This window comes from Giraffa tippelskirchi, chromosome 5 (genome assembly GCF_054371585.1).
Source record: "Giraffa tippelskirchi isolate mGirTip1 chromosome 5, T2T-mGirTip1v1.2.pri, whole genome shotgun sequence".
Classification (NCBI taxonomy): domain Eukaryota; kingdom Metazoa; phylum Chordata; class Mammalia; order Artiodactyla; family Giraffidae; genus Giraffa; species Giraffa tippelskirchi.
The window spans coordinates 122125706-122140843 of record NC_137279.1 but is presented as its reverse complement, the minus strand read 5'-3'; the positions used below and the strand labels follow the sequence as shown (position 1 = coordinate 122140843).

Below are 15138 nucleotides of genomic sequence, written 5' to 3'. Positions count from 1 at the left end.
AGGTAGTTATATAGATACATCTATAGATGCATAGATAGATACTCAGCATCTATTTTAGTTTTAGTTGCTAAGTCTTGTCCATCTCTTTTGCAACCCCAAGCACTGTATCCTGCCAGGCTCCTCTGACCATAAGATTTTCCAAGCCACAATACTAGTATGGGTTGCTGTTCTTTCTCCAGGGGATTTTCCTGACCTAGGGATCGAACCTGGATCTCCTGCATTGGCAGGCAGATTCTTTACCACTGAGCCACGAGGGAAGCCCAGACGCATAGCATAGATAGATTTTATTTATTTATTTATTTTGCTGTCTTTTTTTTTTAGTTCTTTTTTTAAAATTTATTTATTTCAATTGGAGGCTAATTACTTTACAATATTGTAGTGGTTTTTGCCATACATTGACATGAATCAGCCATAGGTGTACATGTGTTCCCCATCCTGAACCCCCCTCCCTCCTCCCTCCCCATCCCAGATTTTAAAAAGCTACAGATTGGGCAAATGTACTGTCAACCTATAAAACAGCGATAGTCACTCAGTCATGTCTGACTCTTGCAATCCCATGCACTGTAGCCCGCCAGACTCCTCTGTCCATGGGATTCTTCAGCCAAGAATACTAGAGTGGGTTGCCATTCTCTTCTTCAGGGGATCTTCCTGACCCAGGGATCAAACCCACGTCCCCTGCTTTGCAGGCAGACTCCTTACCATCTGAGCCACCAGAGACGGCAGCTGCAACAGAGATAGATTAATATACAGAATAGATCAACTGAAAATGACAATAATATATTTTTCAGTCTTTATAATGAGAAAAGAATTATTTCCCACAATAGATATGGAGCTCATCAAATCAATTTAAAAATAATTGAAAATTAGAAAACACCTCAACATTTAATACTATCACATGTTGAGTTTTGGGAGTATTAGCTATAGTCATACACTACTGGTAGGAGTAAAAATTGGCACAGTTCTTTTAGGCAATAATTTGTAAGCACCATTAGAAGTCAAAATATACTTTTAACCATTCTATGCTGTCACTCAGCAGTTGGACTCTTCAGCACCTTTTCTAAAGAAATACCTACCCACATGTAGAGGGCATATACAATGACTTTCTTCATAACTTTGTCTGTGACACTGAAAATTATGTAAAATCATGCAGCGTAGCTCTTGAAAAAAAAGTGATATATCAGTATTTACACAATGTGAAACAATCTCCAGGGTGCACTGTAAAGCAGAAATGCAAGTTGTAGACCAATACATTTACAGCATCATTTATTTTATGAACTAGCTACACAAAATTATATATTCTTTATGTACACATATATGCAATAAGCACATAGAAAAAATTAACAATGATAATTGAAACTATTATTTTATCTGACTTTTTAAAAATAGTTATGATAATGCATTTATTTAATATTTCTATAATTAAAACATGCAATGTTTAAAATACTAAATGATTATAAACACAAGAATTTGAAAATGATATACTAATATGAAGTTGTCAGTGCCATCTTGAAAATTATACTAAAGGAAATAAAACTATTTCTACTTGAATGTGACTTTTACAATGCCAATAACTAGAATTCAAAGATCTGTATACTCAAAGCTATGGTTTTTCCAGTAGCTATGTATGGATGTAAGAGTTGGTCCATAAAGAAGGCCGAGTGCCAAGGAACTGATGCTTTCTAACTGTGGTGCTGGATAAGATGTTTGAGAGTCCCTTGGACTGCAAGGAGAGCAAACCAGTCAATCCTACAGGAAATCAACCCTGAATATTCATTGGAAGGACTGATGCTGAAGCTCCAATACTTTGGCCATCTAATCCAAACAGCCAACTCACTGAAATGACCCTGATGCTGGGAAAGATTGAAGGCAAAAGGAGAAGAGGGTAGCAGAGGATGAGATGGTTAAATAGCCTCACTGACTCAATGGACATGAATTTGAGCAAACTCTGGGAGACAGTGAAGGACAGGGAAGCCTGGCAAACTGCAATCGATGGGGTTGCCAAGAGCTGGACATGACTGAGCAACTGAACAACAATAGCAATTCTTTCTAATATTAACTAATAATACTATTTAGAAGACATTTCAATAGCTAACTCTTCTTATTTTCCATTTGATTTTTATAATACTTATCACACTATGAAATTTCCTGTGGAAATGTCCTAGCTCATCACCTTTACCATTAAACTAAAGATCTTCTACACACCATTTATAAGAAGGTATGTTCCTTCATTTTTCAAGGAATTGTTTGTGTTTTGTTCTGATGTTAAGTGAAATTTGTAGACATTTTCCTTAAATAGTATAGCAAGCACTTAAATCTCTAGAATATAATCCCTAATTTTATTATTAATTAGATATTAATATTAATTGTATTATCTCTTTCACCTAGAACATGAACACTTTTATAGTTCCAGCCCTTTTGCAAAATACCTAGGATATGATACATCAGTCAGTTCAGTAGCTCAGTCATGTCTGACTTTTTGTGACCCCTTGGATTGCAGCACACCAGGCTTCCCTGTCCATTACCAACTCCAGGAGCTTGCTCAAACTCATGTCCATTGAGTTGGTGATGCCATCCAACCATTTCATCCTCTGTCATCCCCATCTCCTCCCGCCTTCAATCTTTTCCAACATGAAGGTTTTTTTCTAGTGAGTCAGTTCTTCCTATCAGGTGGCCAAAATATTGGAGTTTCACCTTCAGTATCAGTCCTTCCAATGAATATTCAGGACTGATTTCCTTTAGGATTGACTGGTTGGATCTTCTTGCTGTCCAAAGGACTCTCAAGAGTCCACAGTTCAAAAGCATCAATTTTTTGGCACTCAGCTTTCTTTATAGTCCAACTCTCACATCCATACATGACTACTGGAAAAACCATAGCTTTGACTAGATGGAACTTTGCTGGCAAAGTAATGTCTCTGCTTTTTACTATGCTATCTAGGTTGGTCATAACTTTTCTTCCAAAGAGCAAGCATCATTTAATTTCATAGCTGCAGTCACCATCTGCAGTGATTTTTGGAGCCCAAGAAAATAAAGTGTGTCATTGTTTCCATTGTTTCCCCATCTATTTGCCATGGAGTAATGGGATAGGATACCATGATCTTTGCTTTTTGAATGTTGAGTTTTAAGCCAACTTTTTCACTCTCCCCTTTCACTTTAATCAAGAGGCTCTTTAGCTCTTTTTCACTTTCTGCCATAAGGGTGGTGTCACCTGCATATCTAGATTATCGATAGTTCTCTCGGCAATCTTGATTCCAGCTTATGCTTCATCCAGCCAGGCATTTTGCATGATGCACTCTGCTTATAAGTTAAATAAGCAGGGTGACAATACACCGCCTGATGTACTCCTTTCCTAATTTGGAACCAGTCTGTTGTTCCATGTCCACTTCTAACTTGCTTCTTGACCTGCATACAGATTTCTCAGGAGGCAGGTCAGCTGATCTGGTAGTGCCATTTCTTAAGAATTTTCCACAATTTGTTGTGATTCACACAGTCAAAGGCTTTGGCGTAGTCAATAAAGCAGAAGCAGATGTTTTTATACAACTCTCCTGATTTTTCAATTATCCAATGGATGTTGGCAATTGGATCTCTTGTTCCTCTGCCTTTTCTAAATCCAGCTTGAACATCTGGAACTTCATGGTTCACATACTTTTGAAGCCTGACTTGGAGAATGTTGAGCATTACTTTGCTAGCGTGTGAGATGAGTGCAATGGTGGGGTAGTTTGACCATTCTTTGGCATTGCCTTTCTTTGGAATTGGAATGAAAACTGACATTTTCTAGTCCTGTGGCCACCGCTGAGATTTCCAAATTTGCTGGCAAATTGAGTGCAGCACTTTAACAGTATCATCTTATATGATACATACTCAGTAAATAATTTGGGATGAATGGGTTGACAGATAGATGGATGAATGGATGATTGATAACTGGATGCTTTTGAAAACCAGTATAGAAATAAATATATCTTATCTTAGTCTTCCATTCTAAACTATTCCTTGCATTCCTTATAAGAACCATAAAGGCATCTGCTTCCAGTGAAATAGTTTTATTTCTTCACTAGAAGATATTAGGGACCATGATGCAGAGATGCTTGATGAGCTCATAATGCTTAAGTAGGCTATTCTGTACCTCTGTACAGTCTTCATTACAAGATTACATATTCCTGCCTTGGAAAATGGATGGCTATATTGTAATTCCCCCAACCAATAAAAAAAAACTCTAGCCTTTGTATGATGTTTTGCCACATGAAAACTAATCTTACATATACACATATATTACTGGGAAGAACCCTTTTTTAAAATTGCAAACCACTTCCCTACACAACCCTCATCTCCCAACCTTGCTTTATTTTTTTCCCACAACACCTGTCACTTTCTATCCTGTTATATAATTTACTTATTTTTTTTGTTTATTGTCTGTCTCTTCTCTATCTCCCTCCCCCCAAACCACCCACATCTATATATATTTACTAAATATAAGTTTTATAAGAAAAAGGAATTTTATTTCCTTCACGACTGAATCACCAGTACCTAAAACAAGCCTTGTACTTAATAAAATGTTATTGAATAAATGAATGAATATAGTCTTTATGATATTTTTACATTGCTTGAATGGATGAAATTTGAGAATGAGAGTGTGGCTTTTTGAATATTATAGGACACCTCCCATTTTCTGTTTTATTGATGATGTAATTGTTTGGCAAATCAGTTGCAATTGACTCAATAATTATAATAATTTTCAAGTCCTACACATATACAGACAGTTCTCTCAGATTCTAAGATGAACAGTTCTTTACCATGAATCAAGCTGTTTCATTTCATTTTAGGTTTGTCTACATGACTTGGGGTTCATCACAGATTGAAATTGAGGGTGGAAATGGGAAACTACATTGTATACAGTGAATGTCGTCGTTGTTTATTCAGTCATGTCTGACTCTTTGTGACCCCATGGATGTAGCCCGCTGGGTTCCTCTGTCCATGGAATTTTCTAGGCAAGAATACTGGAGCATGTTGCCATTTCCTCCTCTAGGGGATTTTTCTGACCCAGGGATCCATTGAACTTGAATCTCCTGCATCTACCTCATTGACAGGCAGATTCTTTACCATTGAGTAACCTGGGAAAGAGCCACCAATTTTCATTGAACAATTTTCAAAATTAAGATAAATTTATTTGCAAAGAAATTTATATAACATGACATGTAATCAATATTATCAAGTTGTTCTGCCCCATGAAATGCTTTTACAGTATTCTTTGGATAATCAGATCTATTTATTGGCATTATTCCACAGTAAAATTGATTCACATTCTCTAAGTATATGATGTCTATGTAGGAGAGAAATTTGAACTTTCCATTTAGGCAGGCTCAGACCTGGGTTCGATCCCTGGGCTTGGAAGATCCCCTGGAGAAGAGAAAGGCTACCCACTCCAGTATTCTGGCCTGGAGAATTCCACGGAGTATACAGTCCATGAGGTCACAAAGAGTCGGAAATGACTGAGCGACTTTCACTTACTCACTCATTCAGAACAACATGGAGGAACTAAGGTGAGAACTAAGCTGGACTTATCCGTCCTTCTTCCCTTGCCCTCATTCTGTCTCTGCTCCCCACCAGTCTGCCACTCCCTGCCACACACACATACAATTTTGCTTTCATTACATCTCTAGCAGTGTTAGGGGTGAGCTGAGGTAGAGAAAAGGAGACACTTTTTTAAAAATACCTTTTGTTACTAAACACTTCTCTAGGCTGTCATCATCTTCTGTGTGGCAGGTGTTCGAGTATTATCCACCCCGTCCCAACCACTCACCAAGTGGCGCATGTGTTAAGTTCTTCAGGAAAATATATAGAAGTCTCCACAATGCACAGTTTGCTGATATCAAAGATATTCTGTAGCTCCATCTCCCCCATTTTCTCTCTCACTTCTTGTTTTTCAGAGTTATACCTCAGTAGGCAGAACTCTGCCATCAGGTACTCACAAGATAGCTGCAGCCCAGCTTCTTCCACAGAGTCTGTCTGACCCCTCTGTCCTTGCCACACCCAGCATTGAGAATCCACCTGCTATCTCTTCTCTTTCCCGTGTTCCACTAAGTATGGGGAACAGAGCAACAAGCTTACTGTCTCTGCAGATATTCAGCCATGACCTGCACTAGCTGCCTGCCTTCTTTCTGGAAGAGGCAGCATAGTCAGGAAAGACACAAGCGCAGGTGCCAGATTGCTTCAGTTTAAATCCCATGCCTCTAGTTACCACTCCTCTGACACTGGTAAAATTTCTCGGTAACTCAGAAACCCAGTCTGTAAAATCGAGATAAAATAACTCCTAAAGCATAGGGTTATGATGATGATTGAATAAATTAATATTTGTTCTACTCTTAAAATGTGTGTGCTCAGTCATTCAGTAGTGTCTGGCCCTTTGCGACCCCATGGACTACAGCCCACCACTCTCCTCTGTCCATGGAATTTTCCAGGCAGGAATACTGGAGTGGGTTGCCATTTCCTTCTCCAGGGGATCTTCCTGACCCAGGGATCGAACCTGCATCTCCTGCATCTTCTGCATTGGCAGGCAGATTCTTTACCACTAGCACTACCTGGGAAGCCATTCTTATAATAGTACCTGATAAAAGCACCAATCAATATGTGTTATCTATTATCATCCCTAGTTTCTAGTAGTGGTTGTTTTAAAGAAACTCTTTTTTAGATCAGGGGAATGTGACTTCCATCCCTCCCTACTCTTGTCAAGGGTATGTGGAAAAGGTTCAACACTCTCCTTTCAGGCAGAAGACCACTCTGACACTCCTGCCTGTTTCTAAACACCATCTTCTCTCACCTGAACATCTATAATAGCACCCTCACCCAACCCCTCACCACCCTATAATCCATCTTCCCTCCTACAACTAGGACAATTTCCTTAAAACAGAGTTAGTATATTTCTTTCTATAAAGGGTTGAACAACAAATATTTTAGATTTTGTAGGCCTGGAGGCAAAATCAAAGATATTATGTAGGTACTTTTGTAACAAGAGAGATGATAAAATTTTTACTGACAGAATTCGAACTTAATAATATTTGAAAACAATTTTTTTTAATACAGGTACACACATGAAAGTAGTTATTTGAGGGAGAATAACATCTTCCTAATTGGGATTTAAGTTAGTGTTCTCTAACATCAAAATCATTGCAAATGTTTATTTTTGAAAGCTGATCTGGAATGGAATGTTATATATTTCATCTTTGAAAATGTCTTTTCACAGAAATTGATACTGAAATGACCACCCAATAAATGTATTTATATTGAAACTTTAAGGCTATTTAAAGGACCCATATATTTTTCTTCTTTCAATATTCAGTGATATCTATAGAATGGACAAATCAGAGAAACTTAACAGTAAAGAGACCTATTTCTGCATTTATCAATGTCTCAGGGAAGAATTTGTGGCAGTGGTCACAATGAGACTCACTAGCATAACTCCCACTTAGCTCAAGATAAAACATAGTACCCAACTGTTTAGGTGTTTTTAAGAGTCATTACTGTACATTTTATGATATTCAAGTCATTGAAGATTTGGGGTAACATGTCAAGATACAAGAAAAGAACATTAAAGCAAGCATTATGCACACCTGCTATTATTTAAAATATTTAACAATTCTATTTTCAAAGTATTTCTATTAAAGTGTCATAGATAGATAATAGGACCAAAATGGGTTGCAGAAACTACCAAAACATCAAAAGCAGAATCAATTGGTTTCAGAAATCTCCTCTTGAAGCTGGAAACTTGAGTAAAAATAATAGAAAATTTTCTTAATCAAAATATATTCGTACTATGTTTGTAAAATGAAGGAAATATGTTTGAATATATGTTAGAATATAATGAAAATATTAGACTAAATTTTGCAATCTTTCATTAATATAAGCTGAAGGTTTTTTAAAAAATCCTTCTTTCTCTCCTTTTACTTTCAAATAATTTCTTACAAAAATGTTAAAGCATAGCATTTAATGATTCTACTTTAAATGTGTCATTCAGCAATGATTTGATAAATCAACATTTTAGTGGGGTGTGTAGGCTCACTTGGAGTTGACCAGAATTCACTGTGGTGGGGTGATGCAGTGTTTGTCTTTAAAGAGCCATTGTGTGTCGAAACAGAGAGATGGTCCAGTCTTTGCAGCTCTGGCCAGGAGAGACCCTCAGTTTCACACTGAGGCTCTTTAGGTGGTAACTCTGGTCACTCGATCATAAAGAACCAGTGAACCCAACTGTGGGGACGGTCAAGATCCCAAACATTAGATTCTGTAGAAGGTGTCTTGTTGTCCCTATGAACTTTCTCAGCAATTGACTTTCCTCTGAGGCCATGACATGAGGTCGGGCAAAACCAGGCTGGTGTGCAGAATAGCTTTTCCCAAATCTAAGCCAAAATAGAATTGAGAACTTTGTAAAGGTATCTGTTTGGCTTGCTTCTTGGCTAAAGTCAATTTGATCTAGACGTTGAGGAAACCAGAGTGTATGTTAATTTCCATTAATAGAAGTGAGGAGAAATGCTTACAGAAACAGTACCATGCATGCGTGCTAATTCGTTTCAGCTGGGTCCGACTCTGCCACCCTAGATACTGTAGCTCGCCAGGCTCCTCTGTCCATGAGATTCTCTAGGCAAGACTGCAGCAGGTTGCCCTGCCTTTCTCCAGGAGATCTTCCCAATGCAGGGATCGAACCCATGACTCATATCTCCTGCACTGGCAGGCCGGTTATTTACCACTAGCGCCACCTAGGAAGCTCACTTTCCTCAAAGTCCACATACTTCTTCCTCCCTGCCCTCTATCTCTGCTGTTTCTTATTAATCATCGGAAGGAAAATCCCCCCCGCAGCTGACAGGGTCCTCTAGCCAGGAGATAATTCTATTCTCTGTAGATCACCCCTCTATTTGAAAAGCAAAACCGACTATCACCCACTGCAGAGCCATTCTGCTATTTTTAGTGTGTGCGCTGTGCTTCTGCAGTGATGAGTCAGGATTCTCTTTTAAAAAATACTTAGCATTCCACAGAAGAAAGATATACATATTCAATGTTGCTACCATTTTAAACACCAAGCAAAGAATTGCTTCTTTGCTTAGCTGCCTCCAGCCGCTCAGCGCTGTTTGGACTTCATCCCTACCACCACCTCCCATGCTACTGTTCACTTCATTGTGTGTTCATTTTTATTTTTTAAATACAAGTTTCAAAGGTTATACTCCATTTCAGTTATTATGAAATATTGGCTATATTCCCCATATTGTACAATACATCCTTGTAGCCTATCTTACACTCAATAGTGTGTGCCTTCCACTTCCCCACCCTTATATTGCCTCCCATCTGTAACCACTGGTTTGTTCTCTGTATGTGTGAGTCTGCTTCTTTTTTTGGTTATATTCATTAGTTTACTGGATTTTTAAGAATCTACATATATACAGGCTCAGTAATTGTGGTGCACAGGCTTAGTTGCCCTGTGCCATGTGAGATCTTCCTGGATCAGGGATTGAACCTGTGTCTCCTGCATTGACAGGTGGATTCTTTACCACTGAGCCACCAAGGAAGCTCACAATAGACAAGCTTTAAGTTCTTTCCCTGCAGTCTGAGTGGTCCTATGCAAAAGATAGCTTAGAACCAAACCTGGGATGTTCTCAGACTGTTAGACTATTTAGAATGCAGAGAAGGTCTAAGGGAAGGTAATGAAGTGGTGTTGTCTATGCACATAAACCCCATGTGAGTCTTAGCTTCAGTCCCTGCTACATGCACATCTTCTCATTTATCCTTCATTACAGCACTATGCGTTAAGTGGTATCATCTTTGCTCATGAATGGGGACACCAAGACACCTTGACATGTCTAAAACAGCACCCTTCACAATGGGAAGATGTGGACTTGCAGTTCAAAGAGAATAAAAAAAAAGACACCATCTATCTGGTGTCAATATCACCAACATTATTAACTAGAAAAGCATGTAAAACAAGAATTGACAAAGACCTTAACAAATACCTAGATATAGTATAGTTTCATCTTTTCATCACTAACCTAATGTTCTTAAAGTAAATGCACTCTTTTTTCAGCATACTCTTAGGCATGTAGAATATACATCAATATATTCTTAAGCATAGCACTATTTATAGTGGTATCTATAGAAGTTTATACTTTTCCCATGGGACAGAAGATGGTAATCTTTTATTCATGCTGAGGAATCTGTGCACATTTATAACATCTATGCTAGAAGCTTTTTGGGGGAAAGCCCAGATAAAATTAAATCATCTTTCAAATAATTAATTCTAGTTTCAGCCTTTCAAGACATATGTCCATCAAAAGACCCAAATGCTTTCATTTGCATCTTTAAAATGTATTTAAGTGCAACATGGCTTAACTAACAAGATCCCTAAGTTTAAGACTATAATCTAAAACTTAACGTTAGTAGGTCCTCACAGTCCCATACTATTGTTGAGGTTCAGAAGCCCATTAACTCTTATTACCAGAGATGTCCCGTGTGAAATATGGAAAGGATATCATATGATTGTTGTCTGCTTCAAAGATTCACATGCAAAGATTAATGAAGCTGTTCCAACTCTTTAAATTAAATTAAGAAATTAATTTTAAAAATATCCCATTCTTTTTATACTTGGAATCTTTAACACATTTCAGGGAAACAAACTGCTCTTTGAAATAATTTATCTATTCTTCACTTAAAAGAAAATTTCACTTGCAGATTAAAAGTCAGCATATAAATACAACCCTCTGAGTCCTTTCCAATATGAGACATGGGATTGGGGAGATCATTTTCCTTGGCATGCGAAGAGTCTGAGCTCAGAGAAAGGATTCTGTATTCACTTCTTTTAATCAAATTATATGTTTTGATCTGTCCTCTGCTATCTTGCACTTGGAAAGGATAAATCTAATATTAACTTTCAATTTGGGGCAAAATATTGTTTTTTTCCATATTTTTATCATGCTTCACTTTCTGTACAAACAAGCATGTGGCTTAAAAACCTACATTTACATGTCACCCTTACTCAATCCAATCCATCATCTGCTGCCCTATTTCTCTTCTCCTGGTCTTTCTCTATCTCTGCCAGATCATGAATAAAGAGCCTTTGGCCTTGTCTCATGCTCACTAACAATAATCCCTATCATTGTCGGGTCTGGGCCCTGGAAGCAGTCCTCTACCTTATCACAGGGCTCCCCTGACTTTATTATTTCTCCATTCATTTTTTAGCAACATAACTGCTTTCTCTTTTCAATAATTGATTATATTCTTGACTTCTGCCACTGCATTGAACACGAATTTCTTTAAGCAAATAATGCTAGATTTTGAAAGACTTAAAATTCCCTCAATAAATTCCTAATGAGCATAAACGGCCACTCACCTTCACCTGACAAACAAATGTGTCATCGTTAACTGTGACTCAAGGAAGTGAAAACTACTGAAGCAAAATGAGCCTTTTAGATACCACTAGATTGGTGTCAAGTTCAGCAGCATTGAACACTGGCATCCCAAATGAAATATCCCAAGGCTAACTTCTATGGGGTTGCACAGAGTCGGACACGACTGAAGCGACTTAGCAGCAGCAGCAGCAGCAGCTAATGGGAGTAGCTATTTGTACAGCATACTACCCCTGCCTTGACTCTGCTTCTTCCTGAATACTAGACCTGCCATAATTAACCCGGGGCCTCCTGTCATCAAATAAAGCCAAAAATAGAAGCTAGAGTGTAAATTATAGACTCAATTTTCTACTTTTCTTGTGGCTAAATTTTCTTCAGGATGCTGACCCTGAAGCCACAAAATCTTGGCATCTGTTGTTTCACACTGAAAAGCATTATGTTTTTCTCTTATATATTGAAGTAGTTCATGATCTTAAAATATAGCAGATTTAGTGAAAAGGCAACAGCTTTCTATTATTTTTTACCATTCGTTACAACAAGGTCACAGGGACATAGCACAACTAACCTGTATTGGTTTACCAATTTGGTTTCTCTTGTGTTACATATAAGAAGGCTTTCAGAGACATAAATTGCTTTTTCCTCAATCTTTCTTTTTCTTAATGCTTAATGGAGACTGACAAGCATAGGCATCCAGGTCTATCTTGCCAAAGAGCTTCTTGGGCCAAAAGCTACTTATTCTTTCTGGGCTTCCCTGGTTCTTTGTAATTCCAAACAGTTTACCAAGAATACAATGTAGCAAGATAGTGTCTCTCCCCAGAGACTTGGCATTTAGCTGGATTAGAATCCCAAGGCAAATTAAGTGCTTCATGGCCTAGAGGTTTTATTCAGCTCTTGTTAATTAACTAGTCAGTAGATTGATTACAAGAAGTTTAGTTTCCTTAGGAAAAAAGAGAAAATCGACTTCTGATTTTTCCCATTTTGTCATATGTGAACTTTAGAAAAAAATTGATAAACTACTGAAACCAATCTGAATACTAACCTCCTAAAATATCTACATGGAGAAGGCAATGGCACCCCACTCCAGTACTCTTGCCTGGAAAATCCCATGGACGGAGGAGCCTGGTAGGCTACAGTCCATGAGGTCGCGAAGAGTCGGACACGACTGAGCGACTTCACTTTCACTTTTCCCTTTCATGCACTGGAGAAGGAAATGGCAACCCACTCCAGTATTCTTGCCTGGAGAATCCCAGGGATGGCGGAGCCTGGTGGGCTGCCGTCTGTGGGGTCGCACAGAGTCAGACACGACTGAAGCGACTTAGCAGCAGCAGCAAAATATCTACATACTGAATAATAAATGTCAAAGTTAGGACTGATGCTATACATTGGTGGGTTAAGTATATGGTGTGATCCTAGGAGCTGTACAAGTTCTCTCATCAGTCAACAAATCCCCTCGCCAACCCTCTGTGATCCTGCCTATTATGCATGCATGCTAAGTCTCTTCAGTCATGCCCGATTCTTTGTGACCCTATGGGCTGCAGCCCACTAGGCTCCTCTGTCCATGAGATTCTTCAGGCAGGAATACTGGAGTGGGTTGTCTTGCCCTCCTCCAGGGGATCTTCTTGACCCAGGGATCGAACCTGCATCTCTTATATCTCATGCATTGGCAGGTGGGTTTTTTACCACTAGTGCCACCTGGGGAAGTCCTTGCCAATTCTAGTTAGATGTATATTATAGGCTCTATATGCCTGACACTTTGAGTTGCAGCACAAACATGTTGGTTCTTGAAAATAATTTTAACTATCATGAAGGTATAGTCTCCTCAATTGATGGAGTGGTTCATGTCAGCGAATTTCCTATTTCATGCTAGAGAGCAAAAGGGAGGGCATCAACATATGCTCTCTATTGTGATTGAAGGAGGAAACAGAACAGGCTCTATCTCGAAAGCAGGACTCCATCTTGGGCTGGACTGTGGACTTTGAGCTGTATGCCCAGTATCTATGGAAACGACATACTAACTGGAAAACCAGGCCCCCAGAAGGAAAAGCCACAGGGCTCTCCATCACCTAAAAGAGTACCCTAACTATCTGTGTAACCGAATAGAATCATACATTCTATTATGCTTATTGGGGTATTACCACAAGCTATTGATAATTGTCCACTGTTAACTACCTAGGCTTAAGGCATGTGAACCACTGGTTAACTTTGATTGTATCTATCTTTTTCCTTTGTTCAGACTAGTTTCAGGGAATTGGGGGAGATGAGTTTAGGCACCTACGCTTAGGGTATATAAGGTTTTCACAAAAACTGGTCGGGGTCCTTGGCTAAGAGAAGCCTCTGCCTTGGGGCCGCTGGTGTAATAAACTGCACTCCACTATCTGCATTGCCCTTCTGAGTGAGTTTGTTTCCCAGAACATGTGGCTACAACATGATAAACCCACAAGGCTACTCTCAATATCACATTTTGGGGTGCTCAGCTGTGGGTTGGTAAGGAAGAATGATAGAGGTTGATATGTTTCCCCCAAATTCAAGAAGGCAGTTTATGAGTGATAATGAGACTGAACCACGAAAGGAACTAATATATACATATATGCCAGAGCTATTATATTTAATTCCTTTCTCTAAAGTATATTTCTTTTTTCTTCATTCAGCAAAATTTCCTGAGTGACAACTATGTAGCAGAAAGTACTGAAGGCACTGAAGATTCAGCAGTGATGTGGTGTAATTTCCTTATTAGAATTATCACTCAGGATCCCATGCAGAGCAGAGACATCAGGGTGACAAAGCTGAAAGCAGAAAGGTGAGTTAGGAATCTATTCCAACAGTCCAGGAGAGAAATGATAATGGCTTGAAGAATAATAGTAGTCATAAAGGTAATTCAGGATATAGTTTTAAGGTAGAGCTAACAGGACTTGCTGATGGATTGGAAGAAATGTAGAAGAGGCCTGAGCAAATGGAGGAAGGAAAGTGATATTTACAAAGATGGAAATACTAAGAGAGTTTGGGGACAGAATCAAGAGTGCTATTTTCTAGATAAGTTTTGATATGGAGTAGATAGTTAAATATGGGCTTCCCAGGTGGTGCAGTTGTAGCCATGTGTTCCGGGAAACAAACTCACTCAGACAATGCAGATAGTGGAGTGCAGTTTATTATACCAGTGGGCCCAAGGCAGGGTCTCCTCTTAGCCAAGGACCCCGACCAGTTTTAGTGAAAACCTTATATACCCTAAGTGTGTGTGCACAAACACACCTCCCCAAATTCCCTGAAACTAGTCTGAACAAAGGAAAAAGAAAGATACAATCAAAGTTAACCTGTGATTCATATGCTTTAAGCCTAGGTAGTTAACAGTGGCTGCTGCTGCTGCTAAGTCGCTTCAGTCGTGTCTGACTCTGTGCGACCCCCAGACCACCAGGCTCCCCTGTTCCTAGGATTCTCCAGGCAAGAACACTGGAGTGGGTTGCCATTTCCTTCTCCAATGCATGAAAGTGAAAAGTGAAAGTGAAGACGCTCAGTCTTGTCCAACTCTTCCCAACCCCATGGACTGCAGCCTACCAGGCTCCTTCCTCCGTCCATGGGATTTTCCAGGCAAGAGTATTGGAGTGGGGTGCCATTGCCTTCTCCTGTTAACAGTGGACAATTATCAATAGGCCTGTGGTCATACCCCAATAAGCATAATAGAATGTATGATTATGATTCTATTCAGTTACACAGATAATTAGGGTACTCTTGTAGGCAACGGAGAGCCCTGGGGCTCTTCCTTCTGGGG

At 39.1% G+C, this 15138-nt stretch overlaps 1 protein-coding gene across 9 annotated transcripts in view; it reads left to right on the top strand.

Moving 5' to 3' along the window:
- The window catches only part of LOC145507206 (uncharacterized), an 83725-nt gene that overhangs the window by 20543 nt on the left and 48044 nt on the right, over positions 1-15138 (top strand). For 7 of the 9 annotated variants that reach the window (XR_014054688.1, XR_014054683.1, XR_014054689.1 and 4 more), the window contains exons 1-2: positions 4971-5534; positions 14024-14172. Coding sequence is in view for 1 of the 9 variants with exons in the window: in XM_081493260.1 (XP_081349386.1) it covers positions 14024-14172 (149 nt within the window). In the remaining 8 variants the exon portion in view is untranslated. Of the gene's footprint in view, positions 1-4954; positions 5535-14023; positions 14173-15138 lie in introns of those variants that run through there. The other 2 variants (XR_014054682.1, XM_081493260.1) reach the window with 2 other exon arrangements.